This window comes from Macrobrachium rosenbergii, chromosome 13, assembly GCF_040412425.1.
Source record: "Macrobrachium rosenbergii isolate ZJJX-2024 chromosome 13, ASM4041242v1, whole genome shotgun sequence".
Lineage (NCBI taxonomy): Eukaryota > Metazoa > Arthropoda > Malacostraca > Decapoda > Palaemonidae > Macrobrachium > Macrobrachium rosenbergii.
The window spans coordinates 18,360,565-18,376,974 of NC_089753.1; the positions used below are offsets into that span (position 1 = coordinate 18,360,565).

Below are 16,410 nucleotides of genomic sequence, written 5' to 3' on the forward strand. Positions count from 1 at the left end.
TGGTAAAATTGCATCTCATGTCCAAACCATCTCAATCTTTAAGTTCTCATCAATGGGCTCCACATTTCTGTGCCGCTCCCCCTTTTGTAATGTCATCTTCCGACTGTATCTCCACTTCTCCAAAATCGCCTCCATTTTCTTTAAGGGGCCACATGTTTTGAAGCGGAAGAGACATGAGAAAGGAAATAGAGATTTTGAAAAGGCATGATTACAAAAAGTCAAGGCTCATGGCTGGGGTTAAGTAGGAGGATCATATCACATTTGGGGAAGCTGTAAAGACATGATTTCCGTGGTTGGAAAGCAGACAGGTCCCATAGGTTAAGATGGTTTAGACATGTGATGAGAAGGGGTGAAGAACAGAGGGAGAATTCGAGCGATTTAGAAAAGCAGCATACTATATACAGAAGTAGTAGGATGATGAGCAATTCGAAATCCAAGAAAAATAAAGGAAAAGAGGCGTAGATGAAGACCTACACCAGATAGGAAAACTCAGTTCCCTATGACTTCACGAGAAGAAAAAACAATTACCAAAATTGTACTGTACTTACTTTCAGTATCTCATTGTTGAAAACTATAACAGCAATAGTTAGGCCTGACACAACCATGGCAGCAGGATTTGACGACAATATCTGACTAATGATGTCCCTGTATGTCTGGAAGATAAAGTTAAGTGTTAACTACAGGGTAAAACCTTTCACTAGAAAAAGTTAGTACACTAAGGACATGTAAATATTCTATTAACATAAAATTTCTTCACGAAACTGTTATACTACAATATTTGTCATATTCAGTTGCTAAGCTGTGTTACTTACATATATGATCTTTAAGGGGCCATTATACCGTGGAACCTTGATGCCAAACAGGTATTTTACTTGTGATGTCAGAACGTGAACAGCAGCTCCTGTAGTAAAACCTGATACCAACATGTCAGAGAGGAAAACGCAGAGCACACCAAGTTGTAGCATACCCAAGATAATCTGCAAGAATTTAGAAGTCCACATTATAGAAAGAAATTTGGATGAAACTTGTTCAATAATACATCAGTTTCTTGACTGAATGAACCCTAACAGAATGTACATTCATCTAGTACTGTACTGTTTATATACTGTAGAATTTATGGACCATTCACCAGAATTATGTATTATGGCCACAAAAACTTCAATGCCTAAATATCTTAATCTTTCTGGATAAAATTTCAACATACTTGATGGAAGTAAAGTGCAAAAACCAAAGCTGAACTGTACATCCGGATCTCAAAATAAAATTTTGTTCAGATTTCAATTTGAGATCCCTTCTTTTTTTTTTTTGTATTTTTTTTTTTTTTTTTTTAAGTTGAATGTTCCTAAGTAGGGTGGTGCCTGCATAAGGTGTGTGAATGTTAGCGTCATCTCAAACCAAGGAACTGAACATCAAAGGGCACGTCAAAGTAAAGGAAAACGTTCCATCACACTCACCTCCCATACCCCAACCATGAACGACACAAGGGCTGCCACCTGGTTGACACTATAGATAGGCTTCGCGTTTGTTATATTATCACCCAGCAACGTTTGATTGTTCATCGCTTGTATGGTCTTCTCGTCTGTGGCCAGCTCGCTGACAACTTTTCCAGTCATGAGACAAATAACGGCGAAAGTACCTGAAGGTTAAAGGAAACAAGGTACCTCTTTACTCAGAAAGCAACCAGTCAAAAAAGTATAGCCTGCATATAATCTATTCCTAAAATATCTTAGATGAAACTATTCTTCTAAGAAATATGATGGTCATTTTCTTATCCTTACCTGAGAGCATATTCCAAAGAAAAAATACCCTTTTCAACAAACACAATCTCATATATAAAACCTACTTTTATATTAGAAAAATATTCTTTTCTAAAATTATACTGAGTAGGAAATGTTCCTATTTTTTATATCTAATCAAAACTGAGCTCCATCTTTAAACATACAATAGTCTCCAGAAAATGAAATATTTCCTATGAAAATTCTAAAAAAAATATGTTTAAGGAGAGTACGTTACATAAAAGATTATTAAACCTTTATATTAACCACAGTAATAAGAAGATGCATTATTGTAATGGAAGTTATTACTCGAATGCCAACAATACGTTCTCCTCTCCAGGCTTTCAACTGAAAGTTCAATACATTAAAATATTTCTTTAAAAATATACTGTAGTATTTAAAACAAAAATATCATACGGCAAACAGAATCTTAAAAGGTCTCATGTGTACCTCTGCAAGTACATCACTGGAATAATGGATTCTAACACAACTTTACATGATTCAAAAACGCGGAGTTCACAACTTTGAAACCATTCTTCATTTCTGGTCAAGTCAAATGATTCTCCAGTTCCAGACTTGTAAGAATTCATGCATTTACTGTAAGCCAAATCAGTCACGCGTACATTACCGAATATAAACGTGTTCCCTGCTTACCCATGGAGCAGTGCCTGGAAGTTCCGAGAAAGACATAAACGAGGACGGGGAAGAAAGCCATGTAAATTCCTATAATGGGTGGGAGTCCGCCGAGCAGTGCATACGCCATCCCTGAAAAATAAACAACGCTATGAAAAAATCTGATCACAGAAGCTGATATCAATAACGATATTCACATACATACAACAAGAACAAAAACAATACAAAAATGTGGAACTGATTTCTCTTTATTTCTCCAGTATAATAATACAAACGGAAACTCTGACGACGACCTTTCCCGCACCTTGAGGAATGTGCATAATGGCGACGGTGACGCCAGCCACGGCGTCGCCTATGAGGTCATTCTTGAAGGAGTACGTCGGCAACCACGACAGAATGGGCAGGCGTCCGGCAATGGAGGATTTCACGCAGTTTGCTGAACAGGCGCACGACCCGACGATCTTCTTCTTGGCTGACTCGAGAAAACCTGAAATAGATACGCAAAGCATTCGTTACAGTCCAGTGATTGGAACGCCTTTCTCGCAAGAAGGCGCGGAAGGGTTCGATTCCCGCCACAGGCAGCTGATTTCGAGTCAGTCTTAAACCTCACTGTGCATTTGTTGACCTAGGCAGTTACACAAGGGGATACGGTGTATCATTAAATGTGTGTACATAAAATGTGTATGCAAGAATCTAATAAAAATGATCGCAATGTTGAATTGAATGGCAAAGGCAAGATGTCCTAGAGAGAGAGATGGCGTAAGTACGAAGGCCATTTCCTCAAACGAAGTTTCAGGAAGCTTAATTCCCGGCGCCTCGTGTGGGGGAACCACTTTAACGTGCCCTGCGGGATGCGCTGAAGACGGCACAAGAAGCCTTTTTAGCAACACCTGCATTGCTTTCTCTTTTCGAGTTTTCACCTGTTCCCTTTTGTTCTTATCCCAAACTGAGTGGTGACGAGGCCCGAGAACTCTTAAGCTTCATAAACGAGCGCTGAACTTTGCAGGAATGAGAATATAATAGTAATAAATACTAACAAAATACTTTCACAACTGAATGTCAGAAGCCTTGAAAATAAACATGATTTTCCTGTTGGTATTACGATCAGAAACTGGAAAGTTCTCTGTCGCAGGGAAGACAATGTAATCAGGACATCGCATCAAAGACGGGATTTATGTAACATGAGAAACTGTAATTCATGAGATGAGTGTGCAGATACATAAAATTATTTTTGTCTAAATTAGATGTAGCTTTCTTTTAAGTTCAAGCGTTTTTACCGTTTGTGTACAGTGACTTTTTCTTGCTTCTTATGTACAGTTATTGATTTCATTCTGCTTCTGTTTTACATCTTGTACAGTGCTTTGTAAGAGGCGAAGACAGTATGAATTAACAAATGAACTACTCATTTTGAACTCTTGGTAAAGCGAAATTTATACGCAAAATCTTAATAAATCTTAAATATATTTTATTAATTCAATGAATTAAAAGAACCATTATTACAAGCCCTGTTCATCAATACCTATCACCACAACAAAACAAATATAAATATATAAATGACGAAGAAAAACACTCAACAGGAGACCTTGCAACGTCTCCGTTACCATGGCAACCCCATAAACTAGGAGCCCTTCGTCCTAATGTCACGGCCAAGGTAAACAAGGCAGTACGATTTCCAGGTAGAAAGGAATTGCTCTACATGAAAGTCACCGGAGCGAGATAAATAATGCAAATAATATAATAGAGACGTAATATAAAGTGGATAATACTGCCTAATATGTACGACTGGAAGTTTCCCGCTACAAAACTCTCTTGGGTGCAGGTGCGGAAGGGCAGCTCTCACCCACGGAGTTGGCTACACATCCTCACATGGCGAATATGATAGACTCATAAACTAATGCACCCATACCGCCAAAAATTGGCTATATTATAAGAGAGGGTCCAAACGGACGTTACATCCTGAGGTACAGATTGTCATAATAAAGCAGAATCGTTAATGAAGCGCTGGCTAACGTTTCTACATACAAAAAATATAAATTTGGTACACAAACAGCACTTGAACGTCAGCATGACTTCCTGGTGCCATAGACTAGTGGTATTTCAAGTTCTCCCTCTCTCTCTCGGTCACTTCCCCTACCGGTTAACCCTTACACGAGCTCAAGGCGAGAGGACAGTGTTACATTGAGAGAGAGAGAGAGAGAGAGAGAGAGAGAGAGAGAGAGAGAGAGAGAGAGAAGGGGGATGTTATGTTGAAACAGGCAGTCTTCACTGGCAGTGTCATGGCCATGTGATTTCCTTAGAAAAAAAAAGACGCTAATTTCATTATCTGTTACTGTAATCACAGCGAGTGATATTACAACTCGTGTAAAAATATTTCAAAAAGGATATTATTTTACGCAAATTATCGTGTTCTTTTATTATTCTAAGGGAGCTATGGTCTAGCCAGTTTCTACATGGCTGCGCTACGGCGATTTTTCAGTTGCAGTTCACAATCTTTCTAAAACTATATCTATCAGGCAGTTACTTTAAGCTCCACATATTTTTCATTTCTTCATTTTACTAGTTTTAGTAGGTTTAGCCAGAAGTAGAGCAGCCCCAGGAGAGAGAGAGAGAGAGAGAGAGAGAGAGAGTATTGCTGATAACTAACTGATATCTATAGATGAAATAAACAGTTTTATTTGATACTTCTATCTGAATAATATTAAACAGTCCGTTATAGCATCATTTTGACTGGAACCACAACCTGAACAAAGTTAAATCAGAATTCAAAAGTTGATCCAACAATGATAAATAACAATAAAAGAACCGGACTAACTTACTTAGTTGCTCGCCCTTGTCGTAATGATAGTTCATGCAGCGTTGACTGATATTGAGGGCCGGCCGAGAGACGCAGATTTCATTATTGGGGTTATTTGGCCCGTTGGGGGGCGGGGGCTCGTCTCCTCCCATCCCGGACAGGACTGCCGTGAAGTGTTCCGGCGCCTCGCTGTGTGAAAAAAAAGAAAGAAAGGAATTAGAGGTATTATCCTGCAACATCTGCTTGTGCATCTAATCTACGCACACTCCAAATTGAATTCCAATGACTGGCAGTAAGAGCGCCATTGCGCCATAATTGCTGCACTGAAAGAAAATTACATCAGGTGTTTATGTGGCGTCAGTTTATCTTTAAATAACCAATCGCCAAGTACTATACTAAATTTATTTCCCCCTCCCTTCTCTCTCTCAGGGTGCTTCAACAATTTCAGCTCTTCAAACACTTTCAGTATTAAATAAAATAAAAAAAGTATAAAACTCATAAGTCAATTTCTACGAACTGTTCAACTTAAAATTCAAAGCAAAATCGCAATATAAAAACTACTTGTTTCATTTTCTTTAATGATACGTCTGCGCTGAAGGAAATCATCGGTTATCATGAGAACCTGCAGAAGAAGAAGAAAAAGAAGAAGAAAAAAACGCATGCAAACAAAGGAACGGAAACATTCCGTGCTGGCCGAATGCCAGCTACATCCAGCAACACCACTACCTACTTCGAATAAAACAGAAGACATGCGACGAGCGTTCATGTCTACAAATAAAAAAAGGACAATATTCGTTTAGTCTACGACATAAAATCAACACGAGCGCTCCGCTTATCGAACGGCAATTTGTGTTCTTGTTCACTTAGGTATGACTATTCTTCATTCAAATGCAAGGTCAGGACTACACTGGGTTGATGAGTTTTCAATTTGAAATTCACGGCTTGACGAGAGTTACCATCCGACAGTTTTCCATCACTGAATTTTATACCTATGAATGTTTGTATACAAATAAGAAACTACCAGTAAGACTATAAATATAAATGATAATAATATATGCTAGTGCTCATGCGGAAACCCAAAAGCCAGATCAGCATAGTTTGATTCTGTCATTTATGTGTTATATTTCCAGAGCACAAACAACGAAAACTTCGCAAGGAAAACAAACGTTTCGGCATCTACACACACTCCCTTCGGTAAAAACATTTGCAAATATTTACATTTAAATATATCTTCTTTTCCTACAACCTTTTTGAGCACACAACTGTTAAATGCAGTCGTTATTCACAAAATGCACACATTTTTAAACACACCAACAAACACATAAGTTTTAGCCAGGTAATTCACCAGCCATTAAAATTAGGTTTTCCAAACACAAGCGTGCCTTCGGAGCCTCTCCAGAGGCCTTAACTGGTCCCAGAGGTCTAATTTTAATATAAGATTTAAAAGGATAAGATTAAGAGAGAGAGAGAGAGAGAGAATATAACCGTTACCTTTTTTCGTAGTCCAAGTCAAGGTGTTTTTTCGCGCCAAAGTCATGAGGCAACACATGGACGAGATCTTTGGTCCTAAACTCGAGGCTGCAAATAGACTTAGCCTTTACGACTCCAAGCTGGGCATTTCTAGAGAGGGACCCCCTTTGGAATGCCAAAGCTTGAGAGAGGTGGGATGTGGGAGTTGATGGCACCTCGCACCTGGCGCCATGATTTTATCTCTTCGGAATCAACCGCGAAGTTTATGGCGGGTCGATTCTGACCAGTCTCAAATGAAACTGAATCGGGCGCGTATTTTAAGTACTGTACCTCCAAAATACATGGGCGCGGGTCTTTCACACCCTAGAGTGCGCGTGGGTTGTCAAGCACCCATTCAAATGGGCATGTGGTTTCGTTTTTGATATTTGGTTTAAAGTTGGGTTTCCGAGTCCACAAAATAAGCTTGGAGTCTAATGCACCGGCGCGCGCGCAAAAAAAAATATCGGCATTGGATTTCACAGACCAATATAAAATTATAGCATGAGCTTTAAGAAGAAGGTATTTCGATCTTGTAACTATCAGCCAGAAAAAATACACAATGCTCAATGAAATTTGCCGAAGTCTATTCATCATTAGCGATGTGACAAGATGAGCGTGAAGAAGCCATCAATTTACATGGTATATGCAGTAAGGGGCGATACGCTTCGAGTTGGAACTAGGACCTTGTGTTATTCCTTCAGCCTTTACGATTAACATGGTGCTGAGATTTTTTTTTATTCCTTTTACGTTTTTCAGTCTCACATTAAAGATTTTTTTTTTTTAAATAAAACCTTCTTTACTTTATTAAATTGGTACCGTCGTTAATCATCAGGAAAAAAAACCCCGTGTAGGACATAAACAGAGGAAATGATGTGTTAAAAGAAGTGGCGGCGGCAGAAGGGATGATAAACGCAGAGCACAGGCGGAAGCAAGAGGAGGAAGACGTGATTTTTGGTGGCAGAGATCTCGCCGATTGTCACACAAGTGAAGCGTAGGACATCAACGGATCTACGCACATCTAAATGCTGGTGCAACCGACGAACCTGGCGTTCAAATATTGCCCATTTTGGTCTAAAACCTCGACGTGGTTTCTCTTAAAATCAGCCAGACAGGGGTCGAGCAGTTCCCTCACTCCCATAATTCAAATTTAAGGGTACGATCATTTTAATTCTGACTGACTTTCTGCGGTTATTTAAGAGACACGTAGGTATCAGTGAGACTTTGGATAAGTTGAGTTGGCTTCAGCGATGAAGTTAGTTTATGTCTCTAGATAAAAACAACTGAAGCTGTTGTAAATACAAGAGATTTTTTAAAACTCACGCATGGCAAGATGGAAAGAATAAAATCTGGATAAAATATAAGGGTAGGCAAATAATTTATGAAAACTATGATACGTATATAAATAAAAATGGAGTGAAATTAAAATTTCACTATAAAAAAGACGTGATCGATGATGACACTTGGAGTACGGTTTATTCCTTACTGACGTGGAATCCGTTCCGTTTCTAAACTTGGCTATAAATTTTATTACCTTACTAAGATGGCAGTTAAGTGCAGTGATGTGTTTGCCACACGCGCACAGAATATTCGTGGTAAATACTGCGACAACTGGTCGCCTATGTGCTTTTCTCCCCCCCCTCTCTCTCTCTCTCTTCCCAGGCAGCTGAGACCCACAGAAGTCAACTGTAAGCAAATACCTAATTCAATGGCCACGTTAACCAAGGCAAATGGAAGACAGGACCTTAAAGAAGGCGCGTTCTTTTGTTAACCTATCACCCTCAAAAGAGACAAGGTGTGGAATAAAACTTTGCCCGCACAATAGACTCGGACCAAAAAAGAGGTCTCCTCTGAATAAAAATGCTTCTTAAATTGAGACAGAAAAATGAAGAAATACTTGCATTGTTACAATGAAGATTATTCAAAGATTCGGGCTTTCAACTCCAACTCTGAGGACCCTACGAGGTGAAGAATAAAACGCACCGACAACAATAGACAAGGTCAAAAGACGACGCCTGCACCACTGTAATATTTCTCAAATTACCTTAAAACGTGACACACTTAAGTTGTACCATTTTAATCCCTGCATCACCAGCACAAAGCACACAATAAATACCATGTCCCAAGTTATTGTGCGACGGCTATGCCAAATTTGGAAGAACTTGGACTACACCCCCAAACCCACAACCAAAGGGAACAAAGGCATTGGGTGAAAAGGTCCTGGCGTGGGAAAAAAAAAAAAAGAGGATATAGGCTAAAACAAAAAATAGCCTTCATCGAAGATTAAGCCCAGGAAGCATTATAAAACTTTAACCATATAAAAATTTACCAGTCAATTAGTCTAGGCACGGAGAAATTAAGATCAACAGTATGGCGGCTTCAGTACTCGACAACACCTGCAGCTTCACACCTACACCACGACACTGCTGCCCGCTTGGTTCGAACTTCGTGACGATACCATCCTTTTAGACCGAGAGAGACATTAATACAATTTCAGTTAATTATAGATAACTGACAATTATCACCTCTGTCCTGGACGTGTGAAATGAATCAGAATCAACGCTAACGACACATAATTAGCAATTAAGTTTAACTGACTATGAAACTTCGTTAGCTCAGGCAATCAGTATCATTTACCCTCGATAATCGTCTTTTATTGAATGACATCAACTCTAGTTTGCTACAGATCTTTATTGCCGGTGATAAAGGGAATCTAATAGGATAGAACTATTAAGTTTTCATCCTGCACCTACGCCAAAAAGCAGGGGTTCGAGTCCTGGCCAGTGTAGATACCGTTTGTTATTTATATTTCCCTTCAGGAATGAATTATTCCCAAGGCAAGGTGAAATCAATATTAAGGAATTGACTTGAAAGATGATATGAAAAGTATACAAAAAAAACCACGTATGAATTCGTGATGTATATAAAACTATATATATATATATATATATATATATATATATATATATATATATATATATATATATGGGTGCATTAAATATGCTCTAGTTCCGAAGAAACGGATGACAACCACATCAGCTATCAAAGTTGGATAGCCGAACCAGACTTCAGTTCCATGAATAAGAACGACTCTTTGAGCGTTCATCCTTGAGAAGTTTCGTAAAGACGGGGGGAGGGAGTTAGGAAACGTGAACGACCAAAACAAAGGTTACTGATAACAACATCAGAAACTGATCGATATTTTATTTATATATATATATATATATATATATATATATATATATATATATATATATATATATATATAATATACATGTACACACACACACACACACATATACACACACATACACATACACACACATATATATATATATATATATATATATATATAGAGAGGCTACACTTACTGTATGATAAAAAAATATTGGCAGCTTACTGAGGAACTGGGAGACGAACGTTTGACGGACAAACACTGATTTATTCTTTTAAAAAAAAACCTGTTCACGAACAAATACTGATATATTCTTTACAAGCAAAACTCATCACAGGAAGTTTGGACAGATGAATTGATAAACACTTCTCATTAAACTGTACAAAAAGTTAGACCAATCATAATTATTTTAACTGAAAAACTTAACACCTTCCAGGAAGGAAAACGGGCGACAGCCGACACCTTTGGTCAAGGTCTGACCTCGTCCCTGAGGTTTTATCCGGTGTGCTACCGAAACATCCTTTCTAAGTTTCTTCGTACTGCCAGTATGACAGCAGATGAGAGAGAGAGAGAGAGAGAGAGAGAGAGAGAGAGAGAGAGAGAGAGAGAGAGACCTTTTTGTTTTGAAGCTGGTTTCGTAAGTATTGTTTCATGTACGGCTGAAAGAAAACGGATGCATTGTAAATTATAGGAGACTTAACAAAATTGCGTGTACGACATACTGTATTCATGGCCACGGAATAATATCTTGGCTATTCCCGGTCTGGTCAGAAGGACACTTCTTGAGTCAGAGGTGCGCAAAAAAAAAAAAAAAAAAAAAAAAACTGCCTATGAAGGTAAGAGACCAAAAATAACTAAGAAAAAAGAAACAAGTGCAAGGGACTAAAAGCGACTTGCGGCCATCGCCTGCGGTGACTTTGGTGGAACAATCCCCAAAAGTACTCTTAATAGTACGCAAGAACCGGATGTCAATCCTTAGTGCGTCATGTAAATCTTCTGCTACTATAAATCTTATCAATCTTATCTAAGATGCGAAGTTTTTCTCTTCTTTTCTCCCCTTCTTTCAATGCGGCGAATCTATTGTACCGCGTACAAGGCTTTGTGGGATATGTGTGCTATAATTAAGCATACGTTAAAAAAAAAATCATACTACTTATGTTTCTGTAAAATGATGAAATTGCAAGATAGCAACCTCACTGCCGTCAGATATATATATATATATATATATATATATATATATATATATATATATATATATATATATATTATATATATATATATATATACACGCTTGACTTTTTATACTGCAAATATTAAGCCAGAAATATCGTTCAATACCGAATTCACTCATATTTTGGGAATAAATTACACCCAAAGGGAATTATGTTCGCAAAGTCACTGCTTCAGCCCCGGCCAGGATTCGAACTGACGCAGAAGCACTAGTCAGTCATACTTCTCTTTGATTGTAAGTTACTCTCAAGGTAAAGTGAATTCGATATTAAAGGATGTGTGCCGCTTAACACACATACATATATACTGTATATATATATACAGTACGTATATATATATACATATATATATATATATATATATATATATATATATATATATATATATATATATATATTATTCACAATGCTCTTGATAGTCGGCAGCTGATGAAGCAGACTGTATGTCTTTGAAAGCTTGTAGTGCTTTGGAAATTAAAGAATGTGGAATCTTAACCGTCCCGTCTTATTGAAGCCTGACACGAGTAGCGCGCTGTGTGAATTTATGTACACAGTGAAGTTTGTGGTTATTTGTATATGTATTTATGTATATGTATATGTATATATATACATATATATTATATATGTATGTGTGTGCATGAAAATAATATACTGAAAACTGCTTTGACTAAGGAATAAAAAAAAAAGTAGGAGCACACCAGATAAGATCGCCCTTATCATTACAGAATGTTTGAAAGACGATGACCATTCCTAAAGCTATGGGCTCAGCCGGAAGCTATCGAACTCCATATCCCCTCATCTACGAACCCACTTTTATAGAAAGTTCTGCGTGCAGCCACAACACCGTCTCGTGCTTGTTGCCTGGGAAATCCACGCGATTGTAATCCATTCCACAACTTACCAAGCTTACGGACCGCCTATCAGGGCGTGGGTTAGTTAGCGCCGCGCTGGCTGGCACAAGCCAGCTGAATCCCAACCAACCTGCATACCAAAACCATTTTTGTTCGCAGAGGTGCGGAAATGTCTTCCAAGTATGTCTCTCTCTTCCGTTCTATCTTTGTTTGATCCAGGTGTGCGTATTGCTACTTTCTCTGGCGGCGTTCTGATAGTTCTTTAACAAGTGGTTTCTGGCCACGAGGAATGTGAAACATTTGAGTGCGGTGAAAGATCTCGCACTCCGCTGTTTCACTTTTCGCGGCTCAGTGTTTGGTCTACATTTCATATCACGTTGTTATTCCCATGACAGCTTATTTATACACACACACACATATATATATATATATATATATATATATATATATATATATATATATATATATATATATATATATATATATACACAGTATATAAGACACACAAATGGTCAGGCAGAAAGAGCAGGTGCATGACGCCTGATAGCCATAATTACTGGAGGTCATATCATGTAGCCGTTATGCTTTGTGTTACTCACCGTCTTTATATGTCTGTGGATTTTCTGCCTATTTAGTATTTAATATTATAATTATTAATTGCTATTAGTAATAATATTATTACGTATGGGCATTCGGTACCCAACAAGCTTGCACTGGGTGTTAAACACTGTCCTAGAAAGCTGTGGGCTACAAATTATTAATATTATGTCTTGAATTTATGCTCATAGAAATAAAGGATTATGATTACTTTTGGTATCAAGTTTATAGGCTCAATATTTTAGTACACTGTACTCTTGATCGGACGTAACTAAGTAGTAATAATATAATTATAATTGCATGAGTTAAATTATGTTAAAGTATTCAATACATTCAATAATTTATCTTATGTCTATGCTTACAATACATACGTGAACATTCATTATACTACCAGGCATTAATGACACGTCTAAGTAACTATTAAAAAAAATATGAAGCCCCAAAAAATACCTGCACATCTAAACATTCATTCAATACGTGTATAAGCACCCAAGAAATATGCATGTATTTAACAAATACACGATCATTCAATATATGGCAAAGTTATCAATGCAATCAGACCACAACTAAAAATTAGTTTAAACAATTATGTGAAGAGTCTTGGCATTAATAACTTACGATCAAGAAATTTGTAACTCTTTTCCTGATTTCCAAATAAGTTATATAAAACAAAAGGTTAGTATATAACAGCAACGATTAACTCATACAAAACAGGTCTTTTGTACAGGAAGCAATTATTTTTGAACCCGTACATACTTCGACATTTGTATATAAAAAAATTACAATTTTCAACAACTTTAATTTAAAATTCCATAAACAGCATCAAATGCATATTCGAAATCATTCATTACAAGAGGATTGCATAAAACGAAGGCAGTTACCTAGTGAAGAACAGGTCGATTCTAACGCCCTTTGTTACGGGTGGTGCGGGATGAAGGTGTAAAATGATTTAAATTCAAACGGTCGATTTTTTGTAAGCTGTAATAAACACACTTAACACCTTCTATTACATCGTGTTATCACACAATAAATTTTAATTAGCGTCCTTAACTCTAGAATCAATTTCTCGAGTAGCGAGAAAAGACATTATTTGTCAGTGCTTAATGAATCGGGAGCCACTTAACAATCATCATATTCCTTCACTGCAAAACATAGCTCGCTACGGGCTGTCTGCATATATCAACCCTCCTTACACTTAAAAACAAGAAGAGATAAAAAGATAAATGCATACTTTATGACACAAAATGCATGCACTAATATAAATATAAATGCAAGTATATTTTCTTATATACAAAAACGGGACATGATCGTATGGAATATGGTACATTCTCTGGACCTACCGCATACCAAAACAAAACGTCTGAAGGTTACCAAGCAGTAAAAGTCTGGAAAAATTTCCCGTTATTAACTTTTAACCTTGTGCTGATCCCCCCCAGGGTACCATGATCCCCACCATCCCCTCCCGAAATCGGGAGATTTATCAGCAGGGACTGCAAATCCCATTGGAGTTGGTTTTCCATATTCAGCATGAATGTTTCAGTTTTATCAAAATGAAAATTCCTAAACACGGCTGATTACAGTGCACAACGCGGTGTTACTACAGCTGCCATAAGAGCTGTCGTGATTCAACATTTGTCAGAACTGTTGTTTTAACAAAAGATTATCCACTGTAACAGGATCATTTTACTTTATACAAAACTCAGATGCAGTGAGATCAACAGGAAACAAAGCACATACCCCACTCACTTATGCAATTCAAATTGACATTTTAAAGCAGCTGACATTCTACTGCGGCAATCTGGTTTTTATGGGACCTTAAATTCATAGGACTCTGCTGGCTTAACCCCAGAAGAGAGCCATTGCAAACTTACCAGAAAGAGCCTCCATCGCACTCAGGAGAAAGGCAGTCCGACACACCGAGAGGATTGTCAAAGGCGCCGGTAGGCCTTTGGCCGTCCAAATGCCTCTCACTCATCTATCCTGGCGTTTGGAAAGTTCAGGGGCCACGCAAAGAGAACTTCGGTCACAGCACAAGCACGCTTAAGAACCCTTATTCTCAGCGACACATTACACTCAACGACGCCAAAACTACTTTTTCTTTACGTGCGAAGACACTTGTTTGAGGATCAAAAACACAACTGCTAGTTATGCTATGTCAGCGGTTCGTCTGGGAGAACACAGCAGTCAGAACAGGTACGCTCGGCCCAGAGGCTGGAGTCGTTGTGCCTCGCTCTGAGCGCCAGACTCTTACCAAGTTTCTCGCTACCTTGCTCCAGCACCAAGACTCCTCCCGCTCCCCCGCGTAAAAAAAAAAAAACCCCGCCCCCACCCATCAACTCCCACTCCATCATCTATCTCGGGTTTTTTTTCGCTCATCTTTCTCTCTTTTCCCCTCCCTTCCAAGGGCTGGTTGTCCTCGCCACATTGCCCATCCGAAAGTAGGCACTGGTTGCGTTGCCGTTGCATTTGTCAAACGTACCCTGAGATCTGTGATGAATCGGCCGCTTCTCATTAGCGTAACGGGATGATTCAAATGCTATCAACTCTCCCACGAGATGATGAATCTCATAATTTGCGCCTTTGGCAAAAAAAAAAAAAAAAAAAAATTATTTATCATTATTGACAGCGCTCAAAACCTTATTTGGCAACAGCCTACTGGATCATTAGCTTGCAGAGAAAGCTCTCACAAAATAAACTGTCTTGCAGAATACGAAGCACAAACGCATGGTCGATGGCGTACTCAAACTCAAGACATGATACACATAATAAATATATATATATATATATATATATATATATATATATATATATATATATAATATATATATATATATATGAATAAGTACTGTATCGCAGTTGTTTACACACAAGGGAAATTTCGCTAGCCACCGATAGCACTAGGAAATTGAAACAAAAATACTGTGGTATAGAAGCAGGATCTGATATCACATAAGTACAATAATGTACAATTCGAAGCTTCCCTTAAGAATTTCTTATGTAAGTGCAGGTCATACAGAAAGATTCTCTCTCTCTCTCTCTCTCGCTAATACATACTGAAAACCTTTCTCATGAACATTTTTATACGAAAACAAATGCAGATTGTAGAATTAATTCTTTTTCTCTCTGATTCCCGCACTGCCTTACACACGCACTCGTAGAATTAGTGCCAAGAACTGTGACGTCATCGTGGCACTGGGGAAAGCCACATTGTTTCATCACAAATATCCGAGTTGTCATAAAAGCGAAAGGTTACCATGCTCTCTCTCTCTCTCTCTGGCACACACACACACACACACATATATATATATATATATATAATATACAGTTATAAATGATAAATTATATATATATATATATATATATATATATATATATATATATTTACATAACACTAACGTATTCTTCTTGTCCTTCCGTCACCGAAGTTAAGCAAACGCTGGGTGTGGTCAATAACTGGAACAGGGCATGGGGTCCGCGACCTCATCCCAAAACGAAAACCGGAAGGGCTTACCTGTTACCCTTTCAGTGGTACCTTTCGCGACACCCTCTGATGGGAACAAGGTGTATTGTGATAACAAAGAGAAACACAAAATTAATGACGGTAACTTAGAGGGAAATTTTCCGGAAAATCGGACATGGTGTCTTCATTCTACCTTTGCTATAGAAGGGCCATTGGTGAAATAGGCTGGACTGGAGGGAGTCTGAACGCGGAGTCTGTTCTCCGTAGATTGTCTGTGCGCGCTCGCTTATAGCTAGCTCGCTCTCGCTCGCTCTCTCTCTCTGAATATATACGAGTATATACACATAATGTATATATATATGCAAATATAATATATATACACACACACAT

General features: G+C 38.1%; 1 protein-coding gene across 5 annotated transcripts in view; it reads right to left on the reverse strand.

Annotated features, from left to right (window-relative positions):
• Positions 1-16,410, reverse strand: part of LOC136844944 (prestin-like) — a 245,682-nt gene that overhangs the window by 9,888 nt on the left and 219,384 nt on the right. For 3 of the 5 annotated variants that reach the window (XM_067114353.1, XM_067114352.1, XM_067114356.1), the window contains 6 exons: positions 5,225-5,391; positions 2,713-2,895; positions 2,430-2,540; positions 1,455-1,636; positions 813-977; positions 549-653 (listed from right to left, as the gene is read on the reverse strand). In XM_067114353.1, coding sequence (XP_066970454.1) covers positions 549-653; positions 813-977; positions 1,455-1,636; positions 2,430-2,540; positions 2,713-2,895; positions 5,225-5,391 — 913 coding nt within the window. Of the gene's footprint in view, positions 1-548; positions 654-812; positions 978-1,454; positions 1,637-2,429; positions 2,541-2,712; positions 2,896-5,224; positions 5,392-9,037; positions 9,132-14,431; positions 14,815-16,410 lie in introns of those variants that run through there. The other 2 variants (XM_067114351.1, XM_067114354.1) reach the window with 2 other exon arrangements.